The 18,230-nt window shown below is 36.0% G+C and overlaps 1 protein-coding gene across 1 annotated transcript in view; it reads right to left on the bottom strand.

Moving 5' to 3' along the window:
* The window catches only part of ATR (ATR serine/threonine kinase), a 132,584-nt gene that overhangs the window by 62,907 nt on the left and 51,447 nt on the right, over window positions 1–18,230 (bottom strand). The window contains exons 22-27 of the mRNA XM_011958085.1: window positions 13,237–13,443; window positions 11,978–12,091; window positions 8,611–8,726; window positions 4,378–4,498; window positions 2,453–2,590; window positions 1,212–1,422 (exon numbers count right to left, since the gene is read on the bottom strand). Coding sequence (XP_011813475.1) covers window positions 1,212–1,422; window positions 2,453–2,590; window positions 4,378–4,498; window positions 8,611–8,726; window positions 11,978–12,091; window positions 13,237–13,443 — 907 coding nt within the window. The remainder of the gene's footprint in view (window positions 1–1,211; window positions 1,423–2,452; window positions 2,591–4,377; window positions 4,499–8,610; window positions 8,727–11,977; window positions 12,092–13,236; window positions 13,444–18,230) is intronic.

Genomic DNA, 18,230 nt, shown 5'->3' with positions numbered 1-18,230 from the left:
TAGCTTCTCTTTAGGCCAGGAAATAAATAAAATTAAAATCTCCCTTGAAATGTAAAACTTAAATGTGAAAAAGATTACAAAGAATATTTTCCAAGTGAAGAATGACAAAGACCAGAGTACACAGACACACACAAACACACGCACACACACACAAACACACACACACACAAACTGAGGGAACATGTAATATGTTAACATGGAGGATTAGGTTAATAACAATATTATCGTCTCATTTATCTCACACTTTATAATTTCATCATCTCATTTATTCCTCAAAACAATCTCCTAAGGGAGATAATATTAACCCCATTTTGGCCAGGTGTGGTGGTTCACGCCTGTAATCTCAGCACTTTGGGAGGCTGAGGTGGGTGGATCACTTGAGGCCAGGAGTTGGAGACCAGCCTGGCCAATATGGTGAAACACTGTCTCTACTAAAAATACAAAAATTAGCCGGGCATGGTGGCACACACCTGTAATCCCAGCTACTCACAAAGCTGAGACAGGAGAATTGCTTGAACCCAGGAGGTGGAGGTTGCAGTGAGCCAAGATCCTGCCACTGCACTCCTGCCTGGGTAACAGAGCAAACCTCCATCTCAAAAAAAATTAATAAATAAAAATAAAAATATTAACCCCATTTTATACAAAGAAAAAATAAATATGTGTCTTGTCCAACTGAGAGTAAGAAGAGAGAAAGGTCTTATGACTATAAATTCACTGTTTCTTCTCAGTGAAAAGGCCACACTATTACCCATTTTAAAAATACACAAAATGGCTGGGTGCAGTGGCTCACGCCTGTATAATCCCAGCACTTTGGGAGGCCAAGGCAGATGGATCATCCGAGGTCAGGAGTTTGACACCAGTCTGGCCAATATGGCCAAACCCTGTCTCTACTAAAAATACACAAAAAAATTAGCTGGGCATGGTGGTGGGCGCCTGTAATCCCAGCTACTTGGGAGGCTGAGGCAGCAGAATTGCTCAAACCCAGGAGGCAGAGATTGCAGTGAGCCAAGGTCATACACCACTGCACTCCAGCCTGGGCAACAAGAGGGAAACTCCGTCTCCAAAACAACAACAACAGTAACAACAACAACAAAGACAAAACAAGGTATATTTTAAGCTAGCACTTACATTACAGAACTGATAAAGGGAGGAGCTAATTGGTGAATAGTTTAAAAAAAAAAAAAAGAAAATAAACAGAAGTGATAACTCACCCAATGAGTCTACCTTATTTCTGTTTGATTTACTGTGTGGACATTTCTCAGCTTTCAGTGCCTGAAATTTGTGCCTTGCCCACTGGGTGAGATGGTCAAGCATGGAGAACACAGTCTGTGTACTGAGTTGACACAGATCAGATGCAATGTCTTGGGTATTTATGGTATGCTGATCGTCATGCTTTAGAACTGCCATAATTTCTGCATAAACCTATGAGAACCATTTTATAGTTAATAATAATATCTATATAATACCATTTAATGATTATATGACATATAAAGCTAACCATTCTAAGGCAAAAATTTTCAAAAGAAAAAACACAATTGGCCAGGCATGTTGGCTCACACCTGTAATCCCAGCACTTTGGGAGGCTGAGACAGACCAATCGCCTGAGGTCAAGACCAGCCTGGTCAACATGGTGAAACCCTGTCTATACTAAAAATACAAAAAAATTAGCCAGGCATGGTGGCACATGTGTGTAATCACAGCTACTCAGAAGTCTGAGGCAGGAGAATCACTTGAACCTGGGAGGTGGAGGTTGCAGAGAGCCGAGAGCACCACTGCACCCCAACTTGGGCAATACAGGGAGACTCTGTCTCAAAAAAAGAAAAAGAAAGCACAATTGATCAATAATACATTATTGTTCTTATCTATAATTAAATCAATGCAAATATTAGTCTAAAAAGAAAATATGCTAAAGACTAAAGAGAATTTTTAAAAATTGAAAATATTCTAGATTATTCAGTAAATGATAATGAAACTTTGTTAATAGTGAAAAAATCTTTCAGTAATATCTCACACTATATGCAAAATTAATTTCAGAGTAATTGAAGACAATATAAAAACAGAAGAATTAAAAGAAAATATAGCAAATAAGTTCATGACATAAGAAAAGGCATCACATAAAAGGCTTAAAATTAATAATCTATAAAAGATGTATAAATTTTGTATTTACATTTAAAATTTCTGCATGGCAAAAGGTGAAAAGGTTAAAAAGAAAATGACTAAGTTGGGATAATTTTTGAAAACACAACTGGCAACAAATTGGTAGCTAGAATATACATAGAACGTCTATCAATTAAAAGGATACACACATCAAATAGGCAAAGATATGTAAATGAACATACATAGCCATACATAGATCTACATTTCCTACTAATAGGTAGTCTTTCTAATATGAATTACATTGGAGAAAATAAGTTTCACATGTTCAAAAACCAAGTAAGATGATTTATCTTACCTCCTGCTGATCTTCTTGATTACAACCCAGTAAGACATACACCAGAATATGTGGAAGAAGATAGATGGTCACTTTGAAATCATGCTTCATCATAATACTACAGCAGGTGAAAATTTTACTGGCAAGATCATGCCGAACCTGTAAACTCAAAATGTGTAGAGACAGTAACACACTTTAATCTATTGATTAAATGTCAAAAACTAGCATGTGAGATAATTTATCAAGGGCAAGTATTCATTTCCAAATTTTAAAAAAATTTAATTAATTTTTTAATTAAATTATTTGGGGTTGAAGTCAAATTTTGTTATGACTTAACTTTTGATTTGCTAACACTGTGGAACTCATAAAATTTTAAAGAGATTTTTTCTTCAAATACAAAGCCAAAAAACAAAAAAACTCACAATATTCCACAGCTGAAAATAGTTAACAGTATTCCACATTTCACACATTATATTTTCAGTATATTCATTAAAAAAAAGAAATGTCAGCCGGGCACGGTGGCTCATGTCTGTAATCCCAACAATTTGGGAGGCCAAGGCGGGTGGACCACGAGGTCAAGAAATCCAGACCATCCTGGCCAACACGGTGAAACCCCGTCTCTACTAAAAATACAAAAACCAAAAACAAAAAAATTAGCTGGTGTGGTGGCAGTTGCCTGTAGTTCCAGCTACTCGGGAGGCTGAGGCAGGATAATCACTTAAACCAGGGAGGCAGAGGTTGCAGTGAGCCGAGATTGCGCCACTGCACTCGAGTCTGGTGACACAGCGAAATTCCGTCCCCCGCTCACCAAAAAAAAAAAGAAAATGTCTTGAAGTTACCAACTACAAATTAGTATAATGATATTTTAAAACACTAACAGAAATGTTAATTAAAGGCGGGGCACAGTGGCTTACGCCTGTAATCCCAGTACTTTGTGAGGCAGAGGCGGGTAGATCACCTGATATTAGAATATTGAGACCATCCTGGCTAACAGGGTGAAACCCCGTCTCTACTAAAAAAAACACAAAAAATCAGCCAGGCATGGTGGCGGGCGCCTGTAATCCCAGCCACTTGGGAGGCTGAGGCAGGAGAATGGCATGAACCCGGGAGGTGGAGCTTGCAGTGTGCGGAGATCGCAGTGTGTGGAGATCACTCCACTGCACTCCAGCCTAGGCTACAGAGTGAGACTCTCTCTCAACAACAACAAAAAACACAAAGATTAGCTGGGCGTGGCGGCTCATGCCTGTAATTCCAGCTACTCAGGAGGCTGAGGCGGGACAATCATTTGAACCCGGGAGACCGAGACTGCAGTGAGCCGAGATCGTACCACTGCACTCCAGTCTGGGGGCAAGAGCAAAACTAAGTCTCAAAAAAAAAGAAATGTGAATTAAAAACAAAAATTATAAATTTTAAATATACTGTAAACATTTTCTCGGAACACAGAGTACCTTTTGTCTATCCAGCATGTAAAAATTTCTCATTAAGGAAATAGAAATATACCTGTTTTTCCATGAAAATTCATTTTAAAAATCTTTATTTTTATTTTAGAGGAAATTCAGATAACATAACTTCTTTTAGAAATGCCATTAGAGTATAATATATCTCTTTATTGAATGTCTTTTTATTATGTACAAAACTCTGACATAGCATTTACATCCTTTTACACAGTATTATTTTACAATATAAAAGGAACAAACATAATGCAATTTTGCACACACATTAAGACCATAGTAATTTTCTTGGTGAAACAATTACTTTTCACTCAGAAACTATTATTAATAACTACAGAGAAATTATTCTCATTAGTAAACATTTTCTTCAAAAATTTCTATGATTATCAGCACAAATACTTCAATGACTATTGCGTGTGTACTATGCATTCAGATAGATGTTCTGGTTTCCTTTAAAATTTCTGTTCAGTGAACAAACTGAACAGGGTTTCTTACCTTTGTTATAAGATAACCTGCCCAAGATGCTGACCATTCTGCAAAGTTACTACCCAATTTACTTAAGTAAATTGGCTTCTTTACTCCAGACCAATCGGTTGACTTCTGAGAACTCTTATATCTGTAATTTTGAAGATTTGTTTATTAAAAAGATAAATCCACCTGTTTAGAATTTTAGTAAATTACAGCAACTTCTTCAGTGACTACTGTAGTACTGCCTTGCCTTTACCGCAATCTGCTTACCTTTTTCCAGCATCCTTCTTAGGGGTGAGGTAGATCATTCTTGCACATCTAAAGTATTTTTAAGGATTCGAGTCTGCCCCCTCGTTTTCCTCAGATCCTTCCAACTTTATTCTTATATAAGAAAAACCTGTTCCTTTGAAGTTCAAGCCACTCAGGTATACTACTATTTTCTAATCCTCATTATGGGCAACTACTCAAGTCACTGATTACCAAACTCACTGATAACTTTAGAACATTGCTCAGGGTTTTCTTTCCTCCCCAGTGTTATTATCATCCTGGGTGACTTCAGTGTCTAGCTGGAACACTTAATTAAGCTCAGAACTTTCCAATGACTTTCTCCTCTACTCATCAGGCTCAGGAATTATCAGGGCTCCCATGCTAATTCAAAGAATTTCTTCACTTCAAAATCAATTATTTAGACACCTCACTGTATGGTCATAGTTTCCTAAATTTCCAGTTTTTTCACCCAGTTATTCCAGCACATCCATTCTCTCTTGTTGAGATCTTCTGTTCCGTGACCCTGCTAAGATCTCCTGATCTATGACACCCCCGTCTCTTTGCCTCTTTCCACAACCATCTTAGTCTGTATGGTCCTTCACTTCTAGCATCCTCTTGGTAATATCATCTACCCACTCCATCGCCACACTGTCTTTTCCAGCAGTATTCATCTGCTAACCTCCCAACCTTGAATCAGTCTAAATATTTGCCTTTACTGAAATGATACTCAGGCCACTGCACCGATACAGGAAAATCACTAACCCACTTATAAGATTAGTACTACTATGTATTCTTAGTCTTCAATGTTAGTGGGCCGCTAAAGTTACAGAATTCCTTCTAAGTTTTCATTATGGCTCTCTTCTGTTTTCCAGTGATTATTTCAAACCATCACCACCCTCCTAAAGTTACCTACACCAAATCCATTGCCACTTTCAGCCAATGAGGTCATCTCCTATACCTCCTACTTCAGAGTAAAAACAAAATCATTGCTTCCCGCAAGGAAATCTGTAAACTTAGCTGTGTTCCATCCATTATTTTATCTTTCCCTATTGCAAAAAAAAAAAAAAAGAGAGAGAGATTTTATTCCTTCTAATTCCCTGTAAGGGCCATGGCTCTCCCATTCTAGATGCTCCTTGGAGTCCTTACTATACCAACTATCACTTCTCTCTCACATTACTTCAACATGGCCCTTTCTATTTGCTCCTCAGCATTAACATTTAAACACGTTCACAGAGCTCTCATCTTACAGCTACCTGTGTGTAGGATTTTTTGAGTGGCATGGGTTTCTCTCAACTCACCAATAAAAGCTTCGGAAATAACAAATAAATGCCTACACCCAAAGTTTTATACCCAAATTTTATATGTATATAAAATTTCACTGTATTCCAAGTTTCTAACAGTTGAAAAATCCAATAATCTCTCAGTTAACCATCACACTAAACCAGGAAAAAAAAATTCAAATCCCTATTTTGAATTATCACAAGTATAGTTCTCTAGATGATTTTTAACAAAATTATAGTAAACTTAGCTAGAAAACTACTGATACTGGGATACAAGCCAGGTTCTACCTAGTCACATCCTGATGTTTTCTCCTAAAGTTATTTCTATGGCAATTTTGAACTGCAGTTGTTCTGTCTGGTTCTAAATTTCAATCTCCCAAATACAGTCATCCTTTAATCCAGATTTAGTGATTACATATAAAGAGCCTGAATTAAAGGGAAAAAAAAAACATAAAGTAGGGAGTATAAAGGTAGCAAAAATATGAATATGCTTTTAAGAAATTCTGTATTTCCCTAGGTCCTCTGGAGTAAATATCAAGCAGTCCAAGCTATAAAATTGAGCTACAGGCTAACCTGGTATTTCAGTGTTTCATACAAAAGGGAATCAACGCTATTGAAAATGCACTCTATCAACCTCTTAATTTTATGTGGCTCCAGTTTCAACAAGCAGATCCCAACTAGGTGAATCTCCTAACTTCCATCATTGAGGAACCATTCAAGAGGTTATTCTAACTGCTCAGGTATAAAAGCTAAAGACCAAAAGAATTGTCATTGCTTTATTAAGATCACACTTTTAAGCAACCACTTAAAAGTTACTTCCTATGAAAAAAAGAAAACAAGTAGGCAGAAACGTTGGCTTCTACTTCTTATGAAGTAGATGATAGCCAACCTCACAAATTCTGCCCCCAAAAACTTGCTAAGTACTTTTCAATATTATCTCCTTTATTCCTAACAATAACCATACAAAGTGGGTAAAATTATCCATGTTTTCAAAATTAAAAAATTTAAACCCGGAAATGTTAAATAACTTGCCCAAGACTTCAGAGCTAGCAAATGCAAAGCCAACATTCAAACCTAAGCCTATAACTTATTCAAACCTAAGCTTGTAACTTATTCAGACCTATGACTCTAAAGGCCATAAACCTTCCAGTAGATTACAGAAATGTTTTGACCTCTACAGGTGCTATACAAAATACAGACTAAGAAAATGGGGGAAGTATGGAGTCCTCAAGAACGAAAATCCAAATTTTAACTTTAGTCTTTTACTTGACTTTTTAAATAATGCTAATAGTGGCCAGGTGCAGTGGCTCATGCCTGTAATCCCAGCACTTTGGGAAGTCCAGGTAGGCAGATCACTTGAGGCCAAGAGACCAGCCTGGCCAACATGATGAAACTCCATCTCTACTAAAAATACAAAAAGTAGCCAGGCATGGTGGCGCATGCCTGTAATCCCAGCTACTTGGGAGGCTGAGGCAGGAGAATCGCTTGAACCCAGGAGGCAGAGGCTGCAGTGAGCTGATACCGCATCACTGCACTCCAGCCTGGGCAACAGAGTGAGACTATGTCTCAAAAATAATAATAACAGTGATAATTCTTCTTTAATAAGGCTAATAATAATAATGCTAAATAGTCACTTCTTTAATAATGCTAGTCATACAACATAAAATGATGCTTAAAAGATTTCTAAGTATAAAAAATTATCTAGGAAATAAATATGCATACCTCGGGGCTTTTATAAAGAATTTTAGGATAAGTCTAGGCACTGTCTAAGGTTCAAAGAAGTTATTTGTCCAAAGTCAAGTATCTAATATGCATGGGTACCTAGGGTACCAAAAAGTACAGTTTCTAAATAGAAATAATTTATAATTGTATGGATTTTTAAAAAATATAAAATGCTTCATGAGTTTGCATGTCATCTTGCATATTTCATCAGTCCTAACAAAGTCATTTAAATTTTTTAAGAGATTAAATACACTTTTTTAAAAGTAGAGGGTGAAAATATATTCATGAGGAGAAACTGGGAGTAATGAAAATCTTTAATTGGGCTTATTAAAGGCTTTCTGACTAGCTTTAAACTTTAAATTTCTGTATTAATTATACCTATCAAAGAATTCAACTCACATTCAGCTTAAAGTACATTCTTTCAATTTACTACCGACCGTTGAATTTTTAAAAATCAATCCTTTTAACTTTAATACATTTATCTGAATATTTAAAGTTGTAGAATTTAACCCAATGAGCAGACTGCACTTCTCATCTAGACAAATTATAAGCATAAATCATAGTGAAAAATATATATAAGGAGATATTAAAACACTTTTAATGTTAAAAAACTGTATCAAAAATCGATTTTTTTTTTTTTTTCCGAGACAAAGTCTCACTCTGTCACCCAGGCTGGAATGCAATGGCACGATCTCGGCTCACTGCAACCTCTGCCTCCTGGGTTCAAGTGAGTCTCCTGCCCCAGCCTCCCAAGTAGCTGGGATTACAGGTGTGTGCCACTACACCCAGCTAATTTTTGTATTTTTGGTAGAGATGGGGTTTCACCGTGTTGGTCAGGCTGATCTTGAACTCCTGACCTTGTGATCTGCCCGCCTCTGCCTCCCAAAGTGCTGGGATTACAGGCGTGAGCCACTGCGCCTGGCCAAAAAATCATACATTAATTTTTATATAAAAACAATTTTATGAAAATACATTAAATAAGCCTGCATACCTGGTATTTAGATGAGGTTCTAGTATTTCCCGAACATGCTCAGGAAATCTCCTCCACAATTGGTGACCTGGGCCATTGGTCTCCATCTCTCTACAGTCATAAATAGAAAGCAACTCCTACAAATACATATTTTACATTTGTCAGTCCACAGTGAAGCAGATAATGCTTTATCTTCATCAATGTTCTACATGTTTTAGTTATTAAAATACAGCCATAACTCATTTTATTGCACTTTGCTTGATTTGTGCTTCACAGATGCTGTGTTTTTTTTTGGTCTGAGTTTTTTTTTTTTTTTTTTTTTAGAAATAGAAGGTTTGTGGCCACTATGCATGGAGTAAATCTATCAATACCAATTTTCTAACAACATATGCTCACTTCATGTCTCTGTGGCACATGTTGGTAATTCTCAAAATATTTCAAACTTTTTCATTATTACTGTATCTGTTATAGTGATATGTGATCAGTGATCTTTGATGTTACTGTTGTAATTGCTTTGGGGCTCCACAAACTGTGCCCATATAAGACAGTGATCCTAATCGATAAATGTCTTGTGTGTTCTGACCAGTCCACTGACCAGCCGTTCTGTCCCTCTCCCTCTCCCTGGGACTTCATACTCCCAAAGACATAACAATACTGAAATTAGGCCAATTAATAACCTTACAGTGGCCTCTAAGTATTCATATGAAAGGAGGAATCACACACCTCTCTCTTTAAATCAAAAGCTAGAAACGACTAAGCTTACTAAAGGAGGCATGTCAAAAACCTAGACAAGCCAAAAGCTAGGTGTCTCGCACCAAACAGCCAAGTATAAATGCAAAGAAAAAGTTCTTGAAGGAAATTAAAAGTGTTACTCCAATGAATACATCAAATATAAGAAAGAGAAACAGTCTTACTGCTGACATAAAGTTTTAGTGGTCTGGATAAAAGATGAAACTATCACAACATTCCCTTAAGCCAAAGTCTAATCCAAAGAAAAACCCTAGTTCTCTACAATTCTATGAAATCTGAGAGAGGAGAATAAGCTACAGAAAAAAAGTTTGAAGTGATACGATTCAAGGGGCACTTCTTAAAAAACAAAAAGTTTGAGGCAAACAGAGGTTGGTTCATGAGATTTAAGGAAAAGAAGCTGTCTCTATAACATAAAAGCGCAAGATGAAGAAGCAACTATTGATAGAGAAGCTGCAGCAAGTTATCAGAAGATCTAGCTAAAATCATTCTATTCTGTTGGAAGAAGATGCTATCCAGGACTTTCACAGCTAGAGAGGAGAAGTCAATGCCTGGCTTCAAAGCTTCAAAGGATAGGTTAATAACTCTCTGGTTAGGGGCTAATGCCACTGGTGACTTTAGATTGAAGTCAGTGCTCATTGACGATTCCATACATCCTAGGGCTGTTAGGAATTAGCCTAAATCTAAATATATGCATCTACTATATACCCAAAAATTGAAAATTAGAACAATAAAAGTAAAAAAAATTAAAAAATTAAAAACTATGTGAAATCTACTTATAAATGCAGTGACAAAGCCTGAATGACAACACATCTGTTTACAGCATGGTTTACTGAATATTTTAAGTTCACTGTTGAGACCTACTGGTCATAATAAAAGATTCCTTTCCAAATATTACTGCTCACTGACAATGTACTTGTCACCTGGGAGCTCTGATGGAGCTGTGCAAGGATATTAATGTTGTTTTCGTGCCTGCTAACACAACATCCATTTTGCAGCCCGCAGATCAAGGAGTAATTTTGACTTTCAAGTTTTATTACTTAAAGAAAAATATTTTATAAGGTTATAGAGGCCACACACAGTAATTCCTCTGATGGATCTGGGCACAGTAAATTGAAAACCTTCTGGAAAGAATTCACTATTCTAGATATCATTAAGAACATTCATGATTCATGAGAAGTCAAAATATCTATCAACAATAACAGGAGTTCGAAAGAAGTTGATTCCAACCCCTCCTGGATAACTTTGAGAGGCTCAAAACTTCACTGGAGGAACTAAGTATAGAGGTGATAAAAACGGCGAGAAAACTAGAGTTAGAAGTGGAGCCTGAAGATAGGACTGAATTACTGCCTTCTCATGACAAAATTTGACTGGATGAGGAGTTGCTTTTTATAAGCAAAGAAAGTGGTTTCTGGAGAGGGAATCTACTGTGGTTCCACTCAAAATGCTGTGAACACTGTTCAAGTGACAACAAAGGATTTAGAACATTACAAAAACTTAGTTGACTAAGCAGTGGCAAGGTTTGAGAGGACTCATTCAAATTTTGAAAGAAGTTCTACTATGGGGAAAATGGTATCAAACAGCATTACAGGCTACAGAGAAACCTTTCATGAAAGGCAATTGATGTGGCAAACTTCGTTGTCTGATTTTTTTAAGAAATTGCCACAGTCGCTGGGCGCGGTGGCTCAAGCCTGTAATCCCAGCACTTTGGGAGGCCGAGACGGGCGGATCACGAGGTCAGGAGATCGAGACCATCCTGGCTAACACAGTGAAACCCCGTCTCTACTAAAAAATACAAAAATCTAGCCGGGCGAGGTGGCGGGCGGGGCGCCTGTAGTCCCAGCTACCCGGGAGGCTGAGGCAGGAGAATGGCGTAAACCCGGGAGGTGGAGCTTGCAGTGAGCTGAGATCCGGCCACTGCACTCCAGCCCGGGCAACAGAGCGAGACTTCGTCTCAAAAAAAAAAAAAGAAATTGCCACAGCCATCCCAACCTTCAGCAACTACCACCGTAATTAATCAGCACCATCAACATTGAGGCAAAATCTTCCACCAGCAAAACCATTATGACTTGCTGAAGGCTCAGATGATGGTTAGCATTTTTAAGCAACAAAGTATTTTTTAAATAAAGGCATGTATACTGGTTTTTAGACATGATGCTATTGCACACCTGATAGACTATAGTATAGTGTAAACATAACGTTAATATGCACTGGGAAACTGAAGAATTCATGTAACTCGCTTTATAGAGATACTTGCTTTATTGTGGTGGTCTGGAGCTGAACCCATACTATCTCTGAGTTATGCTTATACATAGAAAAATAAACAGAATTTTATAGTTTTAGAGCTGTGAACGTCCTTAGGACATTTATTTCAATGCCTAGAATGATTTAAGTAACTCACTTAGGTCACAAAGCTGAGGCAGTAGTATATATTTGTATATACATACAAACATTTTGAAAGTAACTATACCTATAATAATTGCTTAAGAGGTATGCTTCTGTACTCTAAAATGTTTATCATGAACTTGTATAACTTTGATAAAAGTGAGAATTAAAACAAATAGGAGTTTCACAAGTATAGAATTTACAACATATTTGAATTAAACAATTTAAAGCCAGTAATGACTATATCCACTCTTACCTGAATGGCATAGGCAGCTGAATCTTGAGCTCGGCTATTATCAGCATATGCAAGGTAAGCTCTTGTTAGCTCCATCAATAATCCATAGGCAAAGCTTGAATCTTCTACTCCAGTCTCAATTAGAAAAAAAAAAGAAAATTCCAGGATAACTACTATAAATTTTCTTAGGTGTACTGCTTCTTTCATGGTGAATTTAACTTAACTGCCTAAGTGAATTTAACTTAGACAAAGGAAAAGACAGTGAGGTTCAAACTAAGTTTGGTATTAAGACTACAATATAATCTGTAGCTACAAAGCCAAAATGTAAAGCTTTTAAGGCTATTTCTAAGGTGTACAAAAAATTATTCAACTTTTGCGTACCTCTGACAATTTGCAGTGTTGGTTTTTTAACCCTTAAAAAGCAAAATGTAGGCCAGGCACAGTGGCTCACACCTGTAATCTCAGCACTTTGGGAGGCCAAGGAGGACGGATCATGAGGTCAGGAGTTCAAGATCAGACTGGCCAATATGGTGAAACCCCATCTCTACTAAAAATACAAAAATTAGCCAGGCATGGTGGTGCGCACCTATAATCCCAGCTACTCGGGAGGCTGAGGCAGGACAATCACTTGAATCCAGGAGGCGGAGTCTGAAATAAGCTGAGATCGTGCCACTGCACTCCAGCCTGGCTGACAGAGCAAGACTCTGTCACAAAAAAAAAAAAAAAGCAAAATGTATACATGGCATCTCCTACATTGCATTCTGTAGAGCCCAAGAGTCATTTGAGAAACTCTAAGAAATAATTTTAATATACTCATATATTATAACTCTTGGAGATATATTCTCAGAGATTCACAATGCACACAGATACATAAAAAGTCACTTAAAAAAAAAGTCACATTTAATTTTGTTCTATATGGATTTCCCAAACTCATATGACTATAAAACATTATTATTGTAATATCCTGGAAACTAGTTTTCCATGGAAACACTAGCAATAATGATTAAAAAGTAATATTTAAATAATTGATTAGGCTTTTTAGGTACTGTCATTATTATATTTGGAAGCTTTATTTACAAGAATATAACACCCTAGATGGGGTTCAAACTTTATGCTTTTGGCTAAAGGTTTCTGCAACAGTATTAAGAAACAAACTCAGAGGTTAACTAATTGTCTGGTTCTAGGTGATAAGGATAACCTGAATAGTTCTTTGTAAATGGAATATATAAACCTCAATAGGACAGAGAACTCTTTTGTCATTCCAAATTTCCACTACTTACCACAAACGTAAAATCTTTTCCTTGAGTTTCAGTTGTTGAGAAATCTAATCGACCTGGATCTATCGCCCCCAATTCCCCTAAACATTCCCCACAGAGCAACCGAGCTTGAGAGTTTGCATCTTGGCAACCTTTCAAAAGCACTGTCACCAACTGTGAGATAATAGGTTCTACTGTTTCACTGTCTGTTGCATACTTTATCAGTTTTTCCTAAAATAAAAGTAGAAAGAAAATTTATTTGTAATTTCTACAAACTAGTATGTTTTCCTGAGCTAGGAAGCTTAAAAATATTAAGGAATATCTAACATAAATATTGACAAAATTAAATTTCTGTATCTGCAATCTTTCCAGCTACTTTTTGATGAGTTCGCATCTAATATAGCTCACAATATGTCCTATACAATTAGAATCATTAAATGTCTGACAGTCTTTAATCATTAATCCATTAAACAAGCAGTTACTGTGCATTCTATCAGTATACAAAAAAATCAGTAAAACAAGTCTTAACAAGTTCACAGTCTAAAAGGAAAACAAATAACTAAAATATCATGATATGTACAATAACAAATATATTTATATAGCAAAGAAGCAATGAATAAGAAAAAAACAGTAACTTTTAAAAGCAGTGGACAGATATTTCAGTAGATAAGTGAAGGAGGAACAACTATTAGTTAAAACAAGAAGTTTGAAAAGTGTATAAAAACTAGTAAAGAAGGAAAAACGATATAAAAAAAGGGTTCTGTGAGGATGGAAAAAAAGAGGTAGGAAGAAAGAGGTAGCCTAATGATAAATATGTTAATTCAAATAGTCTTTTTTCAGCTATCTCTTCAGGATGCTGTAATGAATAAAATGTTAAGTAAGAAGAAACTATTCTGAAGACAGTGAAGATTTAGATATTGTACTTGTGTGACCACTTTAAAATTACTTCATTTATATTATATTCTTTCTAGCAAAAGTAAAGTGCATAGGAGCATCTCAAACTCCATGTTAGAACTGTAATGAGTAATACAAATTAGAGTAATACATTTCAAAAGAAAAACAAAAAGACATTTAATCTTATCCAGAATATTCAATAGATGATTTCTTAAATAACATTACAGATTAATTCAGCTGTAAAGACCGCCCACCCCACCCCCACACCGGCCACACACACACACACCCTGGTAATCAGTTAAAAGTAAAACTCAGATAAGAAGTGTCACTTTTTATCATACACTAAATGTCCATATGTACTTGGGTCTATTTCTAGACCTCCTATTCTTTCCCACTGGTCTGGTTATTCATATACTAGTTACCTCTCTGTTATAACTGTAGTAGCTACAAAGTATATTAATGTTTGGTTGGGCTACTATATTCTCATAACCTTTTTTTTACAGGGGGATTTTACTAGCTATTTTTACATGTTTTATTTTTCCATATGAACATTATTATAAACCTCCTACAGTTAAAAAAAAAAAAACTTTGGCAACATTTTCATTGGGATTGCATTATATTAATTAACCTAAGGAGAATTGAAATCGTTATAACGTCAACCTATCCAATAAGGGATTGATATAGCTTAGATATCTGTCCCCTCCAAATCTCATATTGAAATGTGATCCCCAGTATTGGAAATGAGACCTGGTGGCAGGTGTTTGGGTCACAAGGGTGGATCCCTCATGAACGGCTTGGTGCCATCCCTGTGGTAATAAGTGAGTTCTTTCTCTATTAGTTCAGGTGTGAGCTGGACTCCATTAGTTCAAGTGAGAACTGGTTATTTGAGAGCACGGCACTCTTCCCATCACTCTCTTGCTCCCTTCTCTCACCATGTGATATACCAACTCCCCTTCCCCTTCTGCTAAGAGTAAAGGCTCAGGCTTGCTGAAACTATCATCAGAAGCAGATGCTGGCACCATGCTTCCTGTAAAGGTTGCAGAACCATAAGCCAAATAAACCTCTTCTTTTTAATAAATTACCCAGCCTCAGGGTAATTTACTATAATTCCTTTATAGCAAAGCAAATAGACTAAAACAGTGATGGTTTCCATTTAGTCAAATCTATTACCCTTTTGCGTCTTTCAGAAGCATTTAAAAATTTTCCTCTTGTTGGTTTATGCATTTCTTGTTAAGTTTATTCTCAACTATATTGTTTTCCTGTTGCTATTGTAAATGGGGTATTCCAGAAAATTTTCTACCTGGTTACTGCTTGTCATATGAAAATTATTAATTTTTATGTTAATTTTATATCCCCTACTTCACTGAATTCATCTGTGGTCGAGTTAGTTTTATCAGTAATACTCTATAATTTCCGAAGTATATTAGCATAAGAAATGGAGACAGTTTTACACCTTTTCCAATTCTTATGTCTCTGATAAGCATATCATCTGTAAATAAAGATAATTTTACATCTTTTCCAACTCTTATCTCTCTGACTGCTTTTTTTCCCTAAATTCTTTAGCCAATACCTCCAAGTGAATGTTAAATAGTGCAGGTAATAGGAAAACTTGCTTTCAGTGGGAATGTTTCTTGTTTCCCATTAAGTATGTGTACATATGTACGTAAGCATGGGTACGTACCCATATGTACATATATAAACATGCATACATATACATACATATATATTATAAATTAAGATAATATTCATCAGTTTCTGTTTTCTTTAGTGTTTTCATTTGAAGTACGTGATGAAATATGTCAAAGTCTATTCAGCATCTATGGAAATAACAGCATGATTTTCTCTTTAGATCTATTAATAAGTGAATTATATTCATGGATTGCTAAGTATTAACTATCTTTGCAATACTGGAATAAAATGCAACTGGTCATGGGGTACTGTGGGTTTGGTTTTTTTGTTTTGTTTTGTTTTTTTGAGACAGGGTCTCGCTCTGTTGCCCTGGCTGGAATGTAGTGGCATGATCTTGGCTCACTGCAGCCTCAAACTCCCCAGGCCAAGGTGATCCTCCCACCTCAACCTCCAAGTAGCTTGGACGTTAGGCATGTGCCACCACGCCTGGCTAATTTTTGTATTTTTTGTAGAGATGGGGTCTTGCTATATTGCTCAGGCTGGTCTCGAACCCTTGGGCTCAAGCAATCCATGTGCCTTGGCCTCCCAAAATGTTGGGATTACAGACATGAGCCACTACACCCAGCATGGGGTATTTTCTTAATGTGAAATTGATTTGTTTGATAATATTTCATTTATAATTTTTTGCAGATATTAATATGATAATCTTTAATTTTTTGTTTCATGCTATCTTTTTTGGGTCCACTGAACACTGTTATATATTGCTGTTTTTTTAAAAGTGGAAGTATTCTTTCATCTCCTATACTCCAGGACAATTTAAACACCATTGAGACTATTTAGTTTGTGAAAATTTGATAAAAAATCCCCTCATCTGGGACTGGTGCTTTCCTATGGATGAAGTTCTTTTATAATATTCTCTATTTCTCCTACAGAAACTAATCTTTTAAGCTTTCTATTTCAGCTAGAGTCCATTTTGATACACTATATATTCCAGGAAAAGTATACATGTTTACAAATTTATTTGTGTAAAAGGGTACAAAGTAGTCTCTTGTGATTTTTAAACACCTTCTATGTTTCAACAGTTTATTATTTACATATTTGACATTTATCAGTTTTGCTAGGTTTTTCAAAGACCTAGAACTTTTACTCATTAATTAATTTTACTGCTTTCTGTTCTCTACATTTCTTTTATTTTTATTATTTTCTTCCTGTACTATCTTTTCTTAAATACTTTTAATGAAGTATTTGTTTCACATACTATAAAATTCACTCTTTTAAGGTATACAAATGAATAATCTTTAGTATATTCACAAGTTTTAGTATATTGAAGTATATCACAAGTGCAACCATCACTTCTGTTTAATTTCAGAACATTTTTACCATCTCAAAGGAATCTGTACCCAACAGCAATCACTCCCCATTTCCCCCAAACCTCCTAACCCTAGGCGACCAGTCATCTACTTTCTATCTCTATGGATTTGTTTATTTAGGAATACCAAAGATTACCAGCAAACCACCAGAAGCTCTCAAAAGGAACCAACCCTAACAACACCTTCATCTCAAACTTCTAGCCCATGGGAACTGTGAGACAATAAACTTGCTTATGTTGTTTAGTCATTCAGTTTGTAGTACTTTATTATAGCAGCCCTAGTAAACTAACACAAAGAGCCAACTAATACAATAATCAATTTGAATATGAATGTTCTATCTGTTCTTTAGAATAAAGTATGCTTCTATTATCAAGGTGTAATGTCTGACATATATTCACAATAACTACTTTACTGATTATGTTATTTAGATCTTCCATGTATTTATCTACTAACTTATACTGAGAATAGCATGGTAGTCTCCTTTTATTGAGTTTCTATATATATCTTCTTAAGCTTCTTATTTTGGCTTTATCAAGGTGGCTGGTGCATTATTTGGAGCATATTAATAACTACTAAATCTTCCTTATGAATTATGGCTTTAGGCATTAAAAAGTATCCATTTTGGTCATATTTAATGCTTTTTGGCTTCAGTTCTATTTTGTTTGGAATTCCTGCTTTCATTTATACTTTCCACTTAGCTGGATAATTTTGCTTATCCCTTTATTTTTGGCCTTTCTGAATCACTTTATTTTAGGTATGTATCCTACACGTGGCAGAGAGTTGTTTCTTGCTTTGTAAGCCAATTTGTAAATTTTTTTCTTTTAAGGTTGTTTCACACTCACTAATGTGACTGAGATGCTTGGCCACAATTCTGTCAGATTTTTTATTATAATACACTGAATTTAATTATAATACAGTATACTATAATTAGTGCTTTCTTCCCTCTATTCTGTTTTGTGTTTAAGAAATCATTTATTTGGGGCCAGGCACGGTGGCTCATGCCTGTAATCCCAGCACTTTGGGAGGCCAAGGCGGGTAGATCACAAGGTCAGGAGCTCGAGACCATCCTGGCTAACATGGTGCAACTCCATTCTCTACTAAAAAACATTTTTAAAAAATTAGCCG

The sequence above is a fragment of the Colobus angolensis genome, unplaced genomic scaffold, assembly GCF_000951035.1.
Source record: "Colobus angolensis palliatus isolate OR3802 unplaced genomic scaffold, Cang.pa_1.0 Scaffold46, whole genome shotgun sequence".
NCBI classification, from domain to species: Eukaryota; Metazoa; Chordata; class Mammalia; order Primates; family Cercopithecidae; genus Colobus; species Colobus angolensis.
The sequence above is the reverse complement of the archived record's forward strand: the minus strand, read 5'-3'. Positions and strand labels throughout refer to the sequence as shown.